At 48.8% G+C, this 21643-nt stretch overlaps 1 protein-coding gene across 2 annotated transcripts in view; it reads right to left on the bottom strand.

Annotated features, from left to right (window-relative positions):
* The window catches only part of cog4 (component of oligomeric golgi complex 4), a 118143-nt gene that overhangs the window by 39016 nt on the left and 57484 nt on the right, over positions 1 to 21643 (bottom strand). For both annotated transcript variants that reach the window (XM_072518605.1, XM_072518606.1), the window contains exons 10-11: positions 11849 to 11967; positions 3538 to 3704 (exon numbers count right to left, since the gene is read on the bottom strand). In XM_072518605.1, the coding sequence (XP_072374706.1) occupies positions 3538 to 3704; positions 11849 to 11967 (286 nt within the window). The remainder of the gene's footprint in view (positions 1 to 3537; positions 3705 to 11848; positions 11968 to 21643) is intronic.

Raw genomic sequence — 21643 nt, 5'->3', positions numbered from 1 at the left:
CCTATCACTGGCCCAGAGATGCCTCCTGTCCTATCACTGACCCAGAGATTCATCCTGTACCATCACTGACCCAGAGATTCCTCCTGAACCATCACAGACTCAGAGATTCCTCCTGTACCATCACTGGCCCAGAGATGCCTCCTGTACCATCACTGGCCCAGAGATTCCTCCTGCCCTATCACTGGCCCAGAGATTCCTCCTGTACCATCACTGACCCAGAGATTCCTCCTGTACCATCACTGACCCAGAGATTCCTCCTGTACCATCACTGACCCAGAGATTCCTCCTGTACCATCACTGACCCAGAGATTCCTCCTGTACCATCACTGACCCAGAGATTCCTCCTGTACCATCACTGGCCCAGTGATTCCTCCTGTACCATCACAGACTCAGAGATTCCTCCTGTCCTATCACTGACCCAGAGGTTCCCCCTGTACCATCACAGACTCAGAGATTCCTCCTGTCCTATCACCGGCCCAGTGAATCCTCCTGTCCTATCAGTGGCCCAGAGATTCCTCCTGTCCTATCACTGGCCCAGAGATTCCTCCTGTCCTATCACCGGCCGAAAGAATCCTCCTGTACCATGACAGACTCAGAGATTCCTCCTGTCCTATTACTGGCCCAGAGAATCCTCCTGTACCATCACTGACACAGAGATTCCTCCTGTACCATCACTGACCCAGAGATTCCTCCTGTACCATCACTGACCCAGAGATTCCTCCTGTACCATCACTGACCCAGAGATTCCTCCTGTACCATCACTGACCCAGAGATTCCTCCTGTACCATCACTGACCCAGAGATTCCTCCTGTACCATCACTGACCCAGAGAATCCTCCTGTACCATCACTGACCCAGAGATTCCTCCTGTACCATCACTGACACAGACAATCCTCCTGTACCATCACTGGCCCAGAGATTCCTCCTGTACCATCGCTGACCCAGAGATTCCTCCTGTACCATCATTGACCCAGAGATTCCTCCTGTACCATCACTGACCCAGAGATTCCTCCTGTACCATCACTGACCCAGAGATTCCTCCTGTAACATCACTGACCCAGAGATTCCTCCTGTACCATCACTGACTCAGAGATTCCTCCTGTACCATCACTGACTCAGAGATTCCTCCTTTACCATCACTGGCCCAGAGATTCCTCCTGTACCATCACTGTCCCAGAGATTCCTCCTGTCCTATCACTGGCCCAGAGAATCCTCCTGTACCATCACCGACTCAGAGATTCCTCCTGTGCCATCACTGACCCAGAGATTCCTCCTGTACCATCACTGAGTCAGAGATTCCCCCTGCCCTATCACTGGCCCAGAGATTCCTCCTGTCCTATCACTGGCCCAGAGATTCCTGCTGTACCATCACTGACTCCGAGATGCCTCCTGCCCTATCAAGACCCAGAGATTCCTCCTGTACCATCACTGACCCAGAGATTCCTCCTGTACCATCACTGGCCCAGTGATTCCTCCTGTACCATCACTGACCCAGAGATTCCTCCTGTACCATCACTGACCCAGAGATTCCTCCTGTACCATCACAGACTCAGAGATTCCTCCTGTCCTATCACCGGCCCAGTGAATCCTCCTGTCCTATCAGTGGCCCAGAGATTCCTCCTGTCCTATCACTGACCCAGAGAATCCTCCTGTCCTATCACTGGCCCAGAGTTGCCTCCTGTACCATCACTGACCCAGAGATTCCTCCTGTACCATCACTGACCCAGAGATTCCTCCTGTACCATCACTGACCCAGAGATTCCTCCTGTCCTATCACTGGCCCAGAGTTGCCTCCTGTACCATCACTGACCCAGAGATTCCTCCTGTACCATCACTGACCCAGAGATTCCTCCTGTACCATCACTGACCCAGAGATTCCTCCTGTACCATCACTGACCCAGAGAATCCTCCTGTACCATCACTGACCCAGAGATTCCTCCTGTCCTATCACTGGCCCAGAGTTGCCTCCTGTACCATCACTGACCCATTATTTGTTAATTTCTGGGATGTGGGCATCAACTTTATTGTGTCAATTTATTGTCCATCCCGAATTGTCCTTGAGACGGTGGTGGTGAGTGGTGCCCAATCGTAGGTGCACTCAAGTGTTAGTCGTAAGCAGAGGTAAGTTGTGTCAGTTGGGAGAAGCAACGATAGTGGGGAGAAAGATGCGAGGGTGGCGATGGGTAGGAGGGAACGCTGCGAGGGGGGGGGGGGTTAGTGGAAAAAGTAGGGGAAGTGGCAAGTGCAGGGGTGAGGCGACGAGAGCGGGGGAGTGTGGTGGGAGAAGCAGCAAGAGCGGAGGGGATGTGGCGAGAGCGGGGGGGATGCAGCGAGCGCGGGTGGGATGCGGTGAGAGCGGAGGGATGAGGCGAGAGCGGGGGGATTAGGCGAGAGCGGGGGGATGAGGCGAGAGCGGGGGGATGAGGTGAGAGCGGGGGGATGAGGTGAGAGCGGGGGGATGCAGCGAGAGCGGGGAGATGAGGCGAGAGCGGGGGGATGAGGTGAGAGCGGGGGGATGCGGCGAGAGCGGGGGGATGAGGCGAGAGCGGGGGGGATGAGGCGCGAGTGGGGGGATGAGGCGAGAGCGGGGGGATGAGGCGAGAGCGGGGGGATGAGGCGAGAGCGGGGGGGATGAGGCGAGAGCGGGGGGGATGAGGCGAGAGCGGGGGCATGTGGCAGGGTAAGCAGCGGGAGCGTGTGGAAAGCAGTGAGGGTGCGGTGGTAGCGGCGAGAGTGGAGGGGGGAAGCAGCTAGAGAAAGCGGCACGGTAAGCAGTCGGAGCATGGGAAAGCAGTGAGGGGGAGGGGCGAGAGTAGGGGAAAGCAGCATTGAAGATTACAGAAATATTGAAGTTGCAACAGGCCAACACATGACATTATTGTAGGTGGAGAACACAGGGTCAATTCCCCAAAGCACCAAGTATCAATCTCAAAAAGACTACTCTGTGAGAGCCAGGAAAAGTCGAAATCAAAGAAAACCACACTTCTGAATTGCGACATATCTCTGGAAAAGGCAACATGTGGCACCCAGCTCAGAGACAGGGATACTATTCCCAACAGATGTCAATGTTTTAACAGCCTGATGTTGCATTGTTGCAGCTTCCACAAATGGAAGATGGAAAACACTGTAGGTGCTGGAAATCGGAAATAATATGCTGGAAACACTCAGATCAGACAGCCTCTGTGGAGAGCGGAAGGGAGACTTCATGTTTCAAGTCAGCAACATTCTGCCAGAACCTATGAAAGTCATCGCCCTGAATCCCTAACCCTCCCTTCCCATTTCCACAGATGCGGAGTGTTTCCCAAATTTACCATTGCAATCTAAATTACACGAGGTTCATTGTTTGCGACAGTCGATTAACATTTTATTTTGATGGTACACATTTAAACTTTACACTATGTACCATCAAACAGAATAAATTGCTGATCTCACTGCCAAAATGTGCGAGACAATAGTATAGATTGGTATGCCTTGGGGGTGCCAATAAACATTTTAACATTAATGACGAGGAGTGTGCGGTTTCATGTTCCTTGATTACCTGAAATCTGACTCCAGTAAAGTGGTGGAATGGTTGATCATGGCACACAGGCAGTCAATGTTTGAGCTCGCCAGAGCACGGCCAATGCACTTCTTCACAATGAAGAACACATCATCCACCATGCTGGATGTCAACTGGCCCTTCTCACAGACATCCATCGCAACAGCCTATAATGAAACATTACAACCTTTAAATGCCTCGGCCAGTTTATTCAATGAGTAGCTCAGCGATACAAACTGAGAAAATCTCAAATTCCATTAGTGATTTATTCCCATTTTTAAAAAAAATATTTTTATTGAGGTCGATTCCGAACTCGGGCGACTGTGGAGTTTGCACTTTCTCCCCGTGTTTGCGTGGGTTTCCTCTAGGTGCTCTGGCTTCCTCCCACAGTCCAAAGATGTGCCGGTTAGGTGGATTGGATCTGTTAAATTGTCCCTAGGCAGGTTTGCGGGGATAGGGTGGGGGAATGGGCCTGGGTAGGGGTCTCTTTCGGAGGGTCGATGCAGACCCGCTGGCTGAATGGCCTCCTTCTGCACTGTGGCGATTCTATGATCTAAGAATGTTTATTTACAACAAACTTATAACAAAGTAACAACACAAAAGACAGATAGTATACAATACAAAATATAGCCCAAATCCAACCAACTATATAAATCTCATCCAAAAGAGAAAACCCCTCTCCCCTCAATAAACTAAAAAACAACCGCCCCACTAACAACTGACGGTGACCAACTCTTTAAGAAGGAAATCAATGACTGCCATCTCAAGTAGAACCTCTCAACTGACCCGACCGTGTAGTTGACCTTCTCCAATTACAAAAATTCCATGAGGTCACCCAACCAGACCAAGGCGCTGGGCGGAGTAGAAGACCTCCACCCCAGCAGAACTCATCTCTGAAATATTTACGAGGCAACGGTGAGGACATCCGCCTTCACCCCCGTCTGCAGCCCCAGCGAGTCTGACACCCCAAAGGACAAAGCTCCAGATTGACGTTAAAAATCGCTAACATGGCCCCTGCTGTTTGCGCTGGCCATAGAGCCATTGGCGATGGCTCTAAGGGGGTCAGCAGAGTGGCAAGGGATTATGAGGGGACAGAGGGAGCATAAGGTGTTGCTCTATGCCAATGACCTCTTGCTGCATGTTTCAGATCCGTTGGAGAGTATGGGAAGGTTTATGAGCCTGCTGGGGAGGTTTGGAGGGTTCTCAGGGTACAAGCTGAATGTAGGGAAAAGCGAGGTATTCCCGGTGAATGAGCTGGCACAGTGGGCTAATTTAGGCGGGATGCCATTTACGGTAGCGAGGAGGTTTAGGTATTTGGGGATTCAGGTAGCGAGGGGATGGACGGGCTTCATAAATGGAACTTAACAAAGGTGGTGGAGGAGGCTATGGAGGATCTTAAGAGGTGGGATACACTGCACTTAACACTGGTGGGGCGGGTCCAAGTGGTGGAAATTTATATTCTGCCGAGGTTCTTGCTTATCTTTCAAGCTCTCCTGATCTTTATACCAAAGGCCTTTTTTTGGAAAGTGGACACGATCATTTCTGACTTTGTATGGGCGGGTAAGGTGCCGAGGGTGGGGAGGATCCTGCTACAGAGGCTGAGGCAGCAGTGGGTGTTGGCGTTGCCAAACTTACTTCTTTATTATTGGGCGGCGAATGTGGACAAGGTGCGGCGGTGGTGGAAAGGAGAAGGGGTAGAGTGGGTTAGGATGGAGGAGGAATCTTTTAAGGCGTCTAGTTTGAGGGCTATGGTGATGGCAGCGTTGCCAATGGCTCTGAGTAGGTATTCAAGGAGCCCGGTGGTGCAGTCCACAGTGAAGATATGGAATCACTTGAGGAGGCATTTTCGGGTGGAAGGGATGTCGGCGCTATCGCCGTGCGAGAATCATGGGTTTGAGCCGGGGGGATGGATAGTGTATCCTGGAGGTGGAGGGAGGTGGGGCTGGTCAAGGTGAGGGATCTGTATTTGGAGGAAGGGATCGCCAGTCTGGAGGAGCTAAGGACTGCCAGGGGGAGCCCCAGGTATCTGCAGGTTAGGGACTTTGCGTGAAAGATCGGGAGGGGATTCCCTAGGTTGCCTGGAGACACCCTGCTGGAGCTACTGCTGCTTTCGGATGTGGAAGGGGAGGGAAGAATTGGGGATACATACAAGTGGCTGGGGGAGCAGGGAGGCGAGCGGGTGGTGAAAATCAAGGAGAAATGGGAAGCAAAGTTGGGAGGGGAAATCAATTGGGGAGTATGGAGTGAGGCACTGCGTAGAGTAAATGGGACCTCCTCTTGTGCAAGGATGAGCCTGATGAGGTGATGCACAGGGTGCACATGACTCGGGCGAGAATGAGTTGGTTCTTTCAGGGGTTAGCAGATGAGTGTGAGAGGTGTAGACGGGGGCCAGCGAATCACGCGCACGTGTTGTGGGGTTGTGAAAAATTGGGAACACGGTCTTAGCCAGGATAGTGGAGGAGGAAGTGGATCTGGACCCTTTGGTGGCGATATTTGGGGTTTCAGAGAATCTGGAGCTCATGGAGAGGAGGAAGGCCGATGTCGTGGCCTTCGTCTCTCTGATTGCATGGTGGCGGATTTTGCTGCAGTGGCGGTCGGCATCGCCACCGGGAGTAGCTGCTTGGTTGGGTGACCTGTACGACTTCCTGCGATTAGAGAAGATAAAGAATGAGTTAAAGGGCTCTTCAGGGGGGTTTGAGGAAAGGTGGGGCATGTTTGTGATTATGTTTGAGGGGCTGTTCGTCACGAGGGAGGGGGGTGAAAAAGGGGAAAAATCTGTACAGTTGATGGTTGGGAAGTATGTTTCCTAGGGTGTTTAATCGCTGTAACCTGTTTTGATACATGTTGGTAATAAAATACATTTTTAGAAAAAGAGTCACTGACAGTGTATTGAAGAAGGCAACCCAAAACTTACCAGCTTGGGACATGACTAGAATAGGATGCGATTGGTCGCTGCCGAGAACACTGCTCACACTCGTCTTCCACCCCCAGAAAGAAACCTCTCATACTAGCCTTAGTTAGGTTTGGCCTACGTACCATCTTAAGCTGGATCAAGCTGAGCCGTGCACAGGAAGATGTGGAGTTTACCCTGTGAAGGGCCTCGCTCCACACTGCCTCATCTAAGATAGGTCCCAATTGCCCCTCCCACCTCCCTTTAACCCCATCCACCGTGGCCGACTCCACTTACAGGATCTGCCCATAGACACCTGAAATACTCTCCCCTCCAGACTCTGCTAAAGGTGGAATCCTCCTCAGCATTGACGATGGTGGTGCCATGGGAAATGATGGAAAAGCCTTTTGCACAAAATACGAATCTGCAGGTATCTGAACAAATTTGTCCCAGAGTCGAAACTTTGCCGACAGCTTCTCCAGACTGGTAAACCGTCCCTCCACAAATAAGTCCCCAAATCTCTCAAGACCCCCTCCCCCACCATGACCTAAATGTCGAGTCTAAGCTCAACGGCACAAATCGCTGGTTATCACAGATTGGGGCCAGCAATGACATGGATCTAAGCCTAAAATGTTGCCTAAATTGCTTCCATATCCTTAGAGTGGATACCACCATTGGGTTTGAAGAATACCTTGCTGGAGAAAACGACAGCAAGGCCATTATCATCGCACCTTAGCTCGAGCCCCTGTACAAACACGCTTCCATCTGTCCCCGTATGGAACTCGGATTCACTGAACCACCCCAACACCTTCTCAATAATGGCCGCCCAGTAATCAAAATGCAAATTGGGGTACGCGAGACCCCCCCCCCAGCTGTCTGTCCCTTTAAAGAAATGCCCTCTGAGTCCTTGGGGACTTATCCGCCCATATAAAGGAGGCTACCAACTTATTAACCCTAACAAAAAAAGATTTAGGGAGAAAAATGGGGAGACACTGAAAAATAAATAAAAATCTCGGGAGGATGGGCAGCACGGTAGCACAGTTGCTTCACAATTCCAGGGTCCCAGGTTCGATTCCCGGCTTGGGTCACTGCCTCCTCCTTCTCCTATCTTCTATGTATCTGCGTGGAGTTTGCCCGTTCTCCCTGTGTCTGCGTGGGTTTCCTTCGGATGATCCGGTTTCCTCCCACAAGTCCCGAAAGACATGCTATTAGGTAATTTGGACACATTCTGAATTCTCCCTCCGTGTACCCGAACAGGCGCCGGAATGTGGTGACTAGGGGCTTTTCACAGTAACTTCATTGCAGTGTTAATGTAAGCCTACTTGTGACAATAGGATTATTATTAGGATATTAATTTTACAAGTCTGGACCCTGCCCACCCAGGACAGGGGAAGGTTATCCCACCTTATGCAATTCGGACTAGATTTATGAAGCAGAGCCCAATCATAGGCCACCCAGATAACGGAAGCTAGACATGGCAAGGTGAAAAGGTAACACTTTCAAATTGGTTCCCCTCCCCATGGGATTGACCGGAAAGTATTTGCTCTTCTCCAGATTCAACTTGTACTCTGAGAAGGAACCAAACCTCCTCAGTAGCTTCATTATTTCACCCATAGTGGCGACTGGATCCTCAATATAAAACAGCAGGTCGTCTGCATATAAAGACACCCGATGCTCTTCCCACGAAATGAACCTTTGCCCCAAACCACACCTCCCAAAGATCGCAAAAAGGTCCTTCCACTCCACCTTATCAAATGCTTTCTTGGCATCCATGGATACAATCACCTCTGGCTCGAGCACGGGAGAAGGGGAAAAGAACAATATTCAATCACCTCCGGGTGACAGGGCTCCATTCGCAGCACCAACACTGTGGCAATATTGGCCCACAACTGGGTAACACAGTGGGTAGCACGGTTGCTTCAGAACTCCTTGGTTCCAGGTTCGATTTCCGGCTTGGGTCACTGTCTGTGAGGAGTCTGCACATTCTCCCCGTGTCTGCGTGGGTTTCCTCCAGGTGCTCCAGTTTCCTCCTGAAAGACGTGCTGTTAGGTAATTTGGACATTCTGAATTCTCTCTCTGTGTACCCGAACACAAGCCGGAACATGGCGACTAGGGACTCTTTACAGTAACTTCATTGCAGTGTTAATGTAAGCCTACTTGTGACAATAAAGATTTTTTTTTAAAATTAAATTGCCGACCCTTAATGAAGCCTGTTTGGTCTTCCGCAATCATGTCCGGGAGACAGGGCTCCAGTCGCAGCACCAACACCTTGGCAAGTAGTTTGCCATCTGCATTCAATAGGGATATGGGTCGATATGAACCACATTCCATGGGTTCCTTGTCCTTCTTCAGTATAAGTGAGATAGAGCCTGCGATAGTGTGGCTGGCAACGAACCCGGGACAAGGAGTCATTGAACATGCCCACCATCAATGGAGTCAACTGACCCGAAAATGTTTTATAAAACCCAATAGGAAATCCATCAGGGCCAGGAGCTTTACCTGTTTGCATCAATCCAATACCTTTTAGTATCTCCTCAGGGCATAACATGGCCGCCTACTCCTCCAGGTTCTCTCTCTCCTCCACCGCAACTTATCTAAGAAATTGACATTGAAGAAACTCTCCTCTGTGGGTCCGACCTGTAAAACTCTTGTTGAATTCCTCAAAAGTTGCATTAGCTTTAATCGAGGCCAAGCTATCACTTTTATCCCTAATCTGTATGGTCTCCTGGGAAGCTGCCTGCCGCCTCAGCTGATGGACTAAAAGAGAGCTGGCCTTCTCCTCATATTCATAAAATACCCCACTCGAGCACGCAGCTGGCTCACTGCCTTGCCTGTGGACAGCAGTTCAATCTGGGTCTGTTACTTCTTCCTGCTCGCCAGCAGCTCCTGGGTAGGATCACGCCAGTACTAGTGACCTACCTCAAGGATAGCATCTACCAGCCCCTGCTGCTCGGTCCTTGCAGTCCTATCCATATGTACCTTATAGGAGATTATTTCCCCTCAAATAACCGCTTTAAGGGCTTCCCACAACATGGAGGGTGAGCCAGACTCACTCTTGTTGAACCTAACATATTCCTCGATTGCAGTAGACATGCGCCCGCAAAACCCTTTATCCGCTAACAGAGCTGCACCCAATCTCCACTCCAGGCCCGACTCCAGAACTAAGTTCACCAAACGTGGACCGTGTTCCAAAATAACCAGTCGAGTACGCCGCCTTCCTCACCCAAGGGAGAAGAGACCTCCCCTCAGAAAAAAAATTATCCTAGAATAAATCTTGTGGATCTTGGAAAAAAATGAAAATTCTTTATCACTTGGGTGTAAAAACTGCCACGTATCTGCCCCCCACCCACCCGCTCCGTAAAAGCTAACAGTACCTTTGCTACCCCCGATGGAGCCAGCGACTTAGGCCTAGATCAATCCAATTTAGGATTAAGCACACAGTTTAAATTGCCTCAAAAAAAGTTGATGCATGCCCAGATTTGGAATGGAAGCCATTAGCCTCCTCACAAACGCCGTATCGGCCCAATTTGGCATGTAGACATTGACCAATACCACCAACGTGCCGCTGACCATCACATATCTGCCGTAGGGCTCGGCCACAGTTTTGGTAGCCAAAAAAGGAACTTGTTCGTTCATCATTTGAAATTTAAACCAGGGCGCTTGACTCTGATTGATCAAGGCATTTCCCTGAGGAATGCATCTACAATGCCTTGACCAATCAGAGTCAAGCTCCCTGGTTTAAATTTCAAACAACAGCTGTCAATTAACTGCCAGTCACCAAGGGCTGGTTTAGCACAGGGCTAAATCGCTGGCTTTTAAAGGAGACCAAGGCAGGCCAGCAGCACGGTGCAATTCCCCTACCAGCCTCCCCGAACAGGCGCCGGAATGTGGCGACTAGGGGTGTTTCACAGTAACTTCATTTGAAGCCTACTTGTGACAATAGGCGATTTTCATTTTCATCAACTGGTGCATTCTCCATGGCAATGCCTCTAATAATCAGAGATCATTTGCCAACCAATCTGCACTCTCTTCTCATGTATAAATTTCCCTTACATTGTATTCTTGCTAAAGTCTTGATGAGTGCAAGACCAAAAGCTTCAACAAACTGTATCTTTTCTCAGCAATACTCAAGTTCCATACAACTATTCTTTAGATCATTGATGCAGGCCACCACACTACCATGCGCATTACTGAGAGAATGGGGATCTGTTGACTATAGCTACGTATATGTATGATGCAGAAACCATGGAACAGTAGTATTCAGAAGCAGGATTAATTCAAGACCTTCTATGACACTATACACATGGACTGGGAGCACACAGGTGATTAAGCTGGTCACGGCAGTGTTCAGCTAGATTCAGTTCAATCATGGTGTATACTGAGTCAGCAGGTAGAGAAACAAAAACTGCTAGAATACACAAATCAGTCAGTGCCTGAAAAAGGAAGGTTAGTGGTTTGGATGGGTTCCTCCAATGGAACAGGATAAAGTGCTAAATCTTATCAGATTACCTTCTGACATAGATCATAGACATTACAGTGCAGAAGGAGGCCATTCGGCCCATCGAGTCTGCACCGGTCCTTGGAAAGAGCACCCCACCTAAGCCCACACCTCCACCCTATCCCCGTAGCCCCACCTAAACTTTTTGTACACTAAGGGCACTGTAGCCTGGCCAATCCACCTAGCCTGCACATTTTTGGACTGTGGAAGGAAACCGGAGCATCCGGAGGAAACCCACGCAGACGCAGGGAGAAAGTGCAAACTCCACACAGTGACCCAAGCCGGGAAATGAACCTGGGACCCTGGAGCTGTGAAGCATACGTAGAAAATAGAAGCAGGAGAAACCATGTGTACCATTAATCGTACTATTCTGTCTTGATATCACAACACGGCACCCAGAATTCTTCATAATAGATGCCATGATCTTGTTAAAGTACCTCCAGTAGGTTCCTCCTGAACAGTAAGCATGGGGTGAAACTGAGCCAAATAGGACAAGACCTCAGTTTCTTGAGGTGATTTGCCCAACCACTTATCCTCCTTCTCTACATGTAGAGAGGCCAAGCCTCCACCTGGTGTCCAGAAGTGATGCCATGTTATTCTGGTGCGAGTTAACAAACATTGTTTTCATTATCATCACTACAGCTTTCTTCCTCATTTTTCTCTCCTGTAGGTACGGACTCTTAGTATGATACAATCCCTCAGCTACCTCGTCTAATAGTCATTTCCACACAGCTATCGAGACAGTGAGTATCACTGGACCATTTGAGATTGAGGGGCAAATCGCAGCCTCATCCCTTGTGTCTGGGACTTTTAGGCTGTGCTCAGCAGAAGGAACCCAGGCTGGTTTTTCCCTCCTTGGGGGGTTATGAGGATAATCATGCTTTCACAGACAAATGTGAGAGGTTACAGCATTATTCAGTTACCTTGTTGACCATCTCTCTCATGAAGTACTCCTCCATAGTGATGTAATATCCAATTAACTCCTGCATATTCCGGCTCAGCAAGCAGAGGTTACATAGCTTATCCAGTGCCTTCTGATGCTCTGGGTAACAAGTAATTAAATCACAGAAACAGGTCAGCAAACCATTCAGTATCTTTAAAGTTAGCAATACACAGAGAGAAATTGCAGCCAGCACAATCACATTAAGATAATACCAATTGGGCGGCACGGTGGTGCAGTGGTTAGCACTGCTGCCTCACAGCACTGAGGACCCGGATTCAATCCCAGTTCCAGGTCACTGTCTGTGAGGAGTTTGCACATTCTCCCCATGTTTGCATTGGTCTCACCCTCACAACCCAAAAAGATGTGCAAGCTAGGTGGATTGGCCATGCTAAATTGCCCCTTAATTGGGGAAAAAATAATAATTGGGTACTCTAAATTTATTTTTAAAAGGCAATACCAATTAACATCCAATTTGCAGTGCAGAAACGTGTCAACCAGCTGTTGTTTTGGCTCCATGTGTACCTCCTCCCATCTTACTTTATCTGGTCCTATCAACACATCTTTCTGTTCCCTTCTCCCTTGTGTTCATCTAGCTATTCAAAAACTGCTCCACTTGGCAGCAATTTCCACATTCTAATCATTCTGGCTAAGGAAGTTTCTCCTGAATTCCCTACTGGATTTGTTAGTAGACTCTAGATTTGGACACCATCAAATTACTCATAAAATGTAACACTGTATCCCAAACCGTTACAAATTGATTAGATTAAGTTGCATATTGAAACTGTTTATCAAGTTATTAAAAGTACATTCTTGTTATTTATAATCATCCATTATTTGCAACTTTCACATCCTGCTTCAACACAACTCAAATACAGGACAGTGCAGTATTGAGCAGAGTCCAGGCCCCTTAACTATTTCCTATGTAAATTTAAAGCGCATGGGATTACGGGTAGGGTCTTGAAATGGATAGAAAGCTGGTTAGAAAACAGGAAGCAAAAAGTTGGAATAAATGGATCTTTTACTGATTGGCAAGCAATAACTAGTGGGGTACCGCAGGGATCTGTGTTAGGACCCCAACTGTTCACATTATATATTAATGATTTGGACAAGGGACCTAAATGTATTATCTCCAAATTTGTAGATGATTTAAAGCTGGGTGGGAGGGCAAACTGTGAGGAGGAATCCTCACAGCTTCCACGGGATTTGGACAGACTGAGTGAGTGGGCATATGCATGGCAGATGCAGTATAATGTGGATAAATGTCAGGTTATCTGCTTCGATAGTAAAAATAGGAAGGCAGATTATTATTTGAATGGGTGTCAATTTAGAGAGGTGAAAACTCAGCGTGACCTTGGTATCCTCGTGCATCTGTCGCTGAAAGTAAGCGCGCAGGTACAGCAGGCAGTAAAGAAGGCAAATGGTATATTGGCCTTCATAGTGAGAGGATTGAGTATAGGAATAGAGCTGTTTTACTGCAATTGTACAGGGCATTGGTGAGGCCACACTGTTGCTAATTGTGTTTCTCTTAATTTGGCTCTGAAGATGGCGGCCAATATGGTCGCCTTCCTTAATTCTAATTACGTTTTGCTCTAGAGTCACCAGGTATCTTTCGATACCGCCACAAGGTTCAAAACCGAATACTGTTCAAAGACACGATACAGCAGTTAGTAAGTTCAAACTCAATGCTCATTTATTTACACGCAGTCAAATATACTCATGCATAAAAATCTACAAACTAAACTATCACTACTGTTAAAGCCTACACTTAGCTTCAGGCGCCCACTCAGTCAGAGGAACAACCGTTGTTCGGTTCTGAGGCTGCTGGGGTCGAACTGGTATGGAATAACAGCTAAGAGCGTCTGTCTCGTAGCGTGTGTTGACCTTGGACTTACTTGTTCTGATGTTGCTGTTGGGCAGGTCTCTCCTTGGTGAGAGCCGGAGCCACAAGAGAGCGATTCTTTCTTGGGAGATTCTTCTTATGCCCAAAAGGGGCTTCGCGCGCTTTTGGGCGGGCCTTGAACTTGGCCCCAATTAATTGGGCCGTTTCCCAATCGTTCCTATCGATTTCCTCCAATAGACGGGTGGGTGCCCTGATGGCCAGGCGAGTCCTAGGTGGGCGTTGGCCTGCTTTGTTCTGGTCTCCTCTGGCGCCGGGGTGTCTGTCTTGGTATTGTTTACTTAAATGTTACCCTTTTGTGCCGGGGATGGCTCATTAGTATGGAAATGGTTTGCAGTATCTGTCTTGTCTGGGAGTTACGGCTCCAATCAACAGACAAACCTTGCACCTGCTTGCTTTCTCAATAGTGTCCTTCTTCCCTGCAATCTCCCTGCAATCTTTGCAAAGTGTCCATTTTGTAATCGGGAAGTGGCCATCCCAGATGGCTACAAGCCCTCCTTGTGATCCTCAACGCGAAGCGTGAAGGATCACATTACTGCGTCGTCTTTGTTCTCTGACCAAGCGGGGCACCCATTAGCAGTTCATGAGCTCTACACTGCCCTATCCTATGAAACACAATTCTTTACCTAAAATCATTTTACTTACATACATCAGTATAAAGCTCTACGGGGCGCTATGTCATTCGGCATGTATTACAAAATAAAAAAACTGGGACCTTTAACTATCCTCAATAAACTATCCTCACTCAAACAATCAAAAATAATCTATAACACTTTAAATGTACAAAACGTACACAGGTTCCTCTGGCCTGGCAGTCAGACACAGAGGTTTACATTTCTTTATTGAACAAAACACACATAAAGAGAAGCGGATGCACTTTAATTCATGTCAAGGGGTTCGGGGGTTTGGTGAAGTCCGAAAATAGGGGACCTAAACGTGTATACCGGGGTGTGAGAGCGGTAGGCTCTCTTTCGCCATTTTCTGATTCTAAGTGTCTGCATGACACTGCAAAGTATCGCCAGTACTAAGAGGGCTTCTACTATGTAGGATAGTGAATACCAGGTGGTAAACTTATCACACCAGGTCGGGGTATCGTTAACTGTCTTAGGACTAACTATCTCGGGGTTCTGTGCATGGCAGGGGTGGGAATCATTCACGGCCTGTGTGGTAGGGATCAGGGGGGTAGCGTCCGCGCACAACTGAAGGGATCCCGCTAAGATCCAGGTGAACACGAAGGTTGTCTTCATCTTTTCCGTCTTTCTGTCTTCTTCTTTTTCTTCCTCTGGGGTTCCTGAGGTTCCGGAGTTCTATGGACACAAGCATAATATCTGTTATTATCTTGCTTAAGATCTCGTATGTCTGTCTGTCTGTCCTTTGTTGCCAATTACCCATTACGATTGGTCACCATCTGTGACTCCCACATTTTTTTTTTAAACCAAATATTTGGGACAAGACATTGGAGAAAAATACTGACATATCTACCATCCTAGTGTTTGAGGATGTAAATAGCATACGGAAGCAACCTAAGGGTCGCCAAAAACAAACAAGAATTTTGAACTGAAAGTGCCAAAATGGGGTGCGTATGGGCCGCTCAGGGTAAGAAATGGGTGGAATCCCCAGGTAGGATGGTGATCAGTGCCGTATGTGCTCTACCCGAGCATAGCTGACCAGAAGGGGGTCCTCAGGCAGGGCGGGAACCAGTGCCGTTTCTCCACTGCCTAAGCGACCGGCAAGAACGGTTAAGAATGTGGTCATCGTGGGGGTTGCCTCTCGTGATCGAATCAGGAGAATAGCTATGAGTGGTGTTCTGTCGACAAACTAGTTCCTCTGAACGGTTGGTTGTCTGTCGACAAACTAGTTCCTCTAACAGTCATTGGGCATCAAAGGGGTGGTGGCGTGGCGCCATGAAAACCTTTCAAATTTCCAAACAACATGTACATTAACCGAACAAACATACAACAAACATGGTGCAGGTTCCATCAGAAAGGACACCGTATCTCTCCATCTGTTCCTTTTTTTTCCATCATCTGGACACCTCATTACTCAGTAGCGAACAGGGTCGCAAAGGGATTCGTTTGGTGGGAGTCAGACTCCATGTCATCACCTTCTCCCGGTTGCCATACTCTTGACTGGAGTAGTTTGGCTAAAGCTGCTTGGGGTGAATTGGGGTCCATCTCATCATTCCGGATGAGCCTGAACGAATTGTCGCGGTGCCAGAATAGTGTGTCGAGGTTGGAGCTGCTAGGTTGTAATCCGTAATCATCAGGCGGTGGGTCTGGGTCAGGGGCTTTGATGTATGTGATCTCGAAGGGGTCACTGGAATCATGCTCGGATTCGCTGGGAGTGGGGCCTGGTGCAGGGGTATAATCATAACGTGGTGTGCTGTGGCTGTCGTCATTGCTGTCGCTATCACTGTCGCTGTCGGTTGAAGGAAGGGAAAGGCGGAGTCGTGCCTCTGGGGATGGAGTTGAAGTTGTGCCTGAGGACGGGCTGGTCTGGCTGGGGGAGGGTAGGAATAAGTCATCTGTGGGCGGGACGTGCTCGTCTGCTGCTGCGAGCAAGATGTGGTGTGCATGGTTGTTCTGCGAGCCATAAGCCTTAAGCTGGTTTATGTGGAACCACGCAGACTTGCCATTGGGATATGTGATCTTGTATACCGAGGGGCTTACTTTGTCCGAAATGGAGTACGGTCTGGAAAATTTGGGGGAAAGGAATGAACTGGGATTGTATAGGGAAAGCATCACTTGCTGCCCTACTACAAACTCGGTGGCGTGTACCGTTTTATCGAAACAAGCCTTGCTTTGTTTCCTCCTGGTCCCAAGTCTCACAGCTGCTGCGAGTTGGGCTGCCTTTATATTCTCTATTAACTGTTGTACAGCATTTTCATGCTTGAGGGCGGTGACTGCGGGGCTGGCCAAATCCAGACCTAATAAATACTCTGTCCCTTTCATGGGGCATCCGGTCATCAGGGTGTGGGGGGGTGTATCCTGTGGACGTGGATACCATGTTTCTTAGGAACATTAAAGCAAATGGGAGAAGTGAATCCCAGATGCTGTTGTACCATTTTCCTGAGAGTGGCTTTTAGAGTCCTATTCATCCTCTCTACAATGCCGCTTGACTGGGGGTGGTAGGCTATGTGGAACTTTTGCCTGATTCCGAAAATTGTGAGGACATTTTTCATTACCCGTCCTGTAAAATGGGAGCCTCGATCGGACTCTATACTGCGTGGGAGGCCCCATCTTGTAAAGATGTGATGTGTTAGTATTTTAGCTGATGTCTTGGCCGTATTCGTTCTGGATGGAAAAACTTCCAACCATTTTGTGAAGGAGTCGATGACCACCAACACATACTGATAACGATTTCTGCAAGGGGGTAGGGGTCCTTTGTGCTCTATCTGCAAATTCGTCCAGGGGCCATTAACGTGGCAGGTGTGACTAAGCTGAGCCTTTCTTGCATATCTGTCCGGATTGTTCTGGGCACAGATCAAGCAATTTTCGATGTAGTGAGTAACATCGGCTTTTAAATCAGGCCACCAGCAGAGCGGTCTGAGGTGGGCTAGGGTGGGTTCAATGCCTTGGTGTCCATGATTGTCATGGAACTGACAAAAAATCTGAGTTCTGTCCTGGCTGGGAACTACATAAATGCCTTCTTTTAAAAACACACTGTCATGTGTGGTGATTGCGTTTTTAAACTTGTCATACGGGGCTGGGAAGGTTCCTTTTAAAACTTCCCTGAGTTTTTCATCTTCCTTCTGTGCCTTTGCTAGATCCTGAATGTTGGTCTGTGAGACCTGAACCGCGTGTACTGGGGTGCTCTCGGGGGGGGGGGGGGTTCCTAAAGTAACCATGCCTGGAACCTGCCTTCGCTAGGGCGTCTGCTTTAACGTTACGGGGTGGGGGGGGGGGGGGGGGGGGGAAGAACGGTGATAACTGCGAACCTTAATTATGCCATATTTCCTATTTTTAGCTGTCTCTAGGTTATGTCGGAGTAATGGGGCTGAGAGTAGGGGCTTTCCGTCTGCGGAAACGAATCCTCTAGTTTCCCACAGGAGTAGGAATTCCGTTAAACTATTACAGACATACAAACTGTCCGAATAGATGTCTGCTGGGGTCGGAAACGAGTCGGGGTGTTCTACAATATAAGCGATTGCTGCCAGTTCTGCTGCCTGCGAGCCTAAGTGTCCTGGCAACTTTAGTGAAATCTCTTCAAGGGCGCGTCCTCTACATAAATGCCGCAACCGGTAATTCTCTTTCCGTTCAAAACTGTGTAGGAGCCATCCACATAAATTTTCAGGGGTGCGCACGTGTCTGTGGGCTGGGGTCTCTGGGGTGTATTACCTGCTTTTCTGGGAGCTGTCTTAGGTATAAATGGGCCTGGGTTGTGTTTTGTGGTGATGATCTCACACTCATGAGGGGTTCCTGCATATTGCAAATTATCGGCTAAGAAGGTGTGGGTCTTGGTTCTTTTGACTATAATGTCACGTCCCTGTAAAAGGGTCCAACGGGCTGCGCGGATTTGGCTGACTGCGCCATCTTTAAGTCGACCATCTAATAATAGCTGTGTTGGTGTGTGTTCAGTGAGAATGGTGATGGGGTTGAGTCCTGTAATGTAGGCGAAGTACTGTACTGCCCAAAAAACTGCGAACAGGTGCCTTTCGCAAGCTGAAAATCCTTGCACGACAGGATCTAACACGCGTGAGGCGTATGCTACGGGTCATGGCATTCTTGGAGGAGCACGGCCGAAAGGGTTCGATCGGTGCTTGCAACTCTAATTGCATACGGGGAAAGTGGATCTGGGACCTGTAGTGCGGGGGCTGTACTGAGGGCTCTCTTTAAAGCATTCCCGGCATCCGTGTGCTGTGGAAGCCATTCCCAAGGTGCCTGCTTCTTGAGAAGTTCGGATAGCGGCACTGCTTTTGTGGCAAAACCATCGATATGGTGTCAGCAGTAGCCAACCAGTCCTAAAAATGACCGGAGGGCTGAGACATTATGGGGAAGGGGCAATGTGACGATCGAGTCAATTCGCTTTTGCTCGATCTCGCGTTTCCCATGTGTGAATACTTTACCCAAGTAAATCACTTTTTCCTGCAAAATCTGGGCCTACTTGAGGTTGACTTTATATCCAATTTCTTTTAGGAGTGCTAGGAGTTCGGCGAGAAGCGAAATGTGCTCTCCCTTTGTGTCTGTCTGTAGTAGCAAGTCATCTACATACTGGACCAGACAATCGGGGGGGGGGGGGGATTTTGCTAGTCCATTTGCCAGCTGTCGGTGGAAAATGGAGGGGGAGTTGTGGAAGCCTTGTGGAAGGCACGTCCACGTATATTGTTGTCCTGGAATGTAAAGGCGAATTTGTACTGGCACGCTGTATCCAATGGAATGGACCAAAAGCCGTTGCTAATGTCCAAAACCCCCCAAAAATTTGACTGGAGTCCCTGTTTCAGCATGGTCTCGGGACTCGTGGCGAAGGTGGGGGCTGCTACTGGGGTTACTTTGTTCAGTTCCCAGTAATCAATGGTCAGTCGCCATGATCCACCGGGTTTCCTGACGGGCCAAATTGGTGTATTGTTTGTGGAGGCTACTGATCTGAGTACGCCTTGATCAAGCAAACTCTCTATTACCGTTGAGATTTCTCCCTCTGCCTCTTGGGGAAAACCATATTGCTTTTGGGGTCTGGGGTCGGGACCTGTAATATTTACCAAGCCAGCTATTTTGCCACAGCTTGTGCTGTGCAAATGGTGCTTTGTGTTGCTGCAGGACTTCCCTAACCTGTTTGTCCTGACTAATGGCTCGAGGGTCAAACCAGAAGTCTCCTACTGAGCTAATCCTGTTTTCATAGTCTCCAACTGTGAGCATGGCGGGGGCTCGTGCTGCCTTTGCCATTCTCCAAACACATTTATTAACTGGATAAAAAGAGAGGTTGTGGGAGCTCATAAAATCGATTCCTAGGATGTGTTCAGCTGTCTGGGGTAGATCGACCAAAACTACGGGGTGTTTAATTGTAATGTTCCCTATTTGTATCGCTACAGGGGCTGTGATGTGTCCTTGGTGTAAATGACCTGTAAAGCCGCTGAGTGTGATGGTGTCTGTTGAGGGCCACGTGTCTCGCTGAAACATCGTGGAGGAATTGAGTGTGGTGCGGGACCCTCCTGTGTCCCAAAGAAATTCTACGGGGTGTCCCCGGACTTTGCCTGCTACGACCGGTCTACCGGACTTGTCCCAAAGGGTGTCGCAGACCCAAGTTGGGGAGTCCGAACACCGTCAGTCGGTGCCGTTCATGTCTATGTTCTCTGAACGGGCGCTACGCTATGGATTGGCTTTGCCCTATTCTCATTTAGGGTGCCTGTCTGTTGCTTTCTCTGCTGCTTTTGGGGCGCATTGCACTCTCGTGCAAAGTGTCCTAGTTGTCCACAGTTGTAACATTCCTGGGATTTTAGCTGTGGTGAGCTGTTCCTGCCCTCATTTACCCATGTGGGGTTCTGGTGCACTTTAACTGGATTCATCTCTGACTGCTCTTCCTCAGGTTTTGCAAATGCGGTTTTGCCTTGGACGGATTGTTCCCAAGTGCGGGACAATCTCTTCAAAACCCATTTCTCGTTGTGAGCCTCGTCTGAGGGGTCGTAATTTGCGCAAGCTCTCTGTCCTGCGTCTGTCGCGTGAGAGACTAGGATTCGAGTTCATTTGGCCATGTTATCTGGGGACAAATGGGCGCGGGCTAACTCTCCGAAAACTGCTGTGAAATGTATCCACAAGCGTCCAGCAAACCCTGTGGGGTGCTCTGTCTTCTTTTGCCTACACTTGTTTAGGCCTTCTACCGGGTCCATTCTGTTATAGCCGATCGCATCTAGGATCGCTGTGTGCATCTCTTGGAGTGTGCCTCCTCCTACATTCTGTGGGTCGGGAAGGGCTGCCACGACTGAAGGGTCGAGGCTTAAAACTGTGAGCTTCACTTGCTCCTTTTCGTCCAGGCCGTACATGGTAGCCTGCTGTTTAACTCTAGCGAAAAACTGGTGGGGGTCTGATGTGGGATGGAACGGTGTAATCTTTCCACACGCGTCCCGTAATTGGGTCACGGTTAACGGAGTTGTATACAGGAAATCTGCGTTTCCTTCTGCTGCGGCCCTGCGGTGTGTGATTACAGGGTTCATGGGGGGGGGGGGGGTGTTCTGCCTGTTCAGTCGGGGGTTGGGGTGCTTTTCTCTTTTGGGGTTTTTCGTGTGTACATGTCCCATGTACGTATCTGTGGGCAGTTTCATTTAACTCCTGCCAATCGGGGCTGTTTTCATGGTCTAATTGGAGTCCAAACGTACTTTGAAACCCATTCTGGACAGAAAACAGAAATTGCAATTCTGCAATTTGCTTCCGGCCCTTTGCGTGATCTACTGAGCTCTGCCTTTGTTCCGTCGTGGAAGTGTGGAGCGCTCATAGGGCTGCTTTCAAATCATTGCACTGTTTCTGCAATTTCTCTACCTGTTGCTCAGTTTCTTGTCTTACCAAGACCGCACGGTGCGTGTCCTGGTAGGCCTTATCATATTGGGTCTGAAAACTACTCAAATTGGCGAGATAAGACTGGTGTGCCCTCTTGGCATCATCCACCTCTCTGTCCCTCGCTGCTAACTGTTCTCTCAAATCTTTATTCTCTTTCTCAAACTCGCTCACATCTCCCTCACTATTTCTGTCTCTCTCCTCTATCTCTCTACGGAGCGTCCTAACGACCTCCTCTGTGCCTCGCAATTGTGTCAAGCAGGACACGATTGCCATCGGTTTGCGAGCTTTCCCTAAGCTCTTCTTGTGGATCTCTGACAGGTATGTCTCCACCAAGTATGTCCTATACTCCCGGGATCTGTTTAGTCATTCGCGCAGAATTCGCTCCAAAGTGGCC

Source organism: Scyliorhinus torazame, chromosome 10, assembly GCF_047496885.1.
Source record: "Scyliorhinus torazame isolate Kashiwa2021f chromosome 10, sScyTor2.1, whole genome shotgun sequence".
In the NCBI taxonomy this organism is placed as follows: domain Eukaryota; kingdom Metazoa; phylum Chordata; class Chondrichthyes; order Carcharhiniformes; family Scyliorhinidae; genus Scyliorhinus; species Scyliorhinus torazame.
Note: the sequence above shows the minus strand (reverse complement) of the source record. Positions and strands in the feature narration are given on the sequence as shown.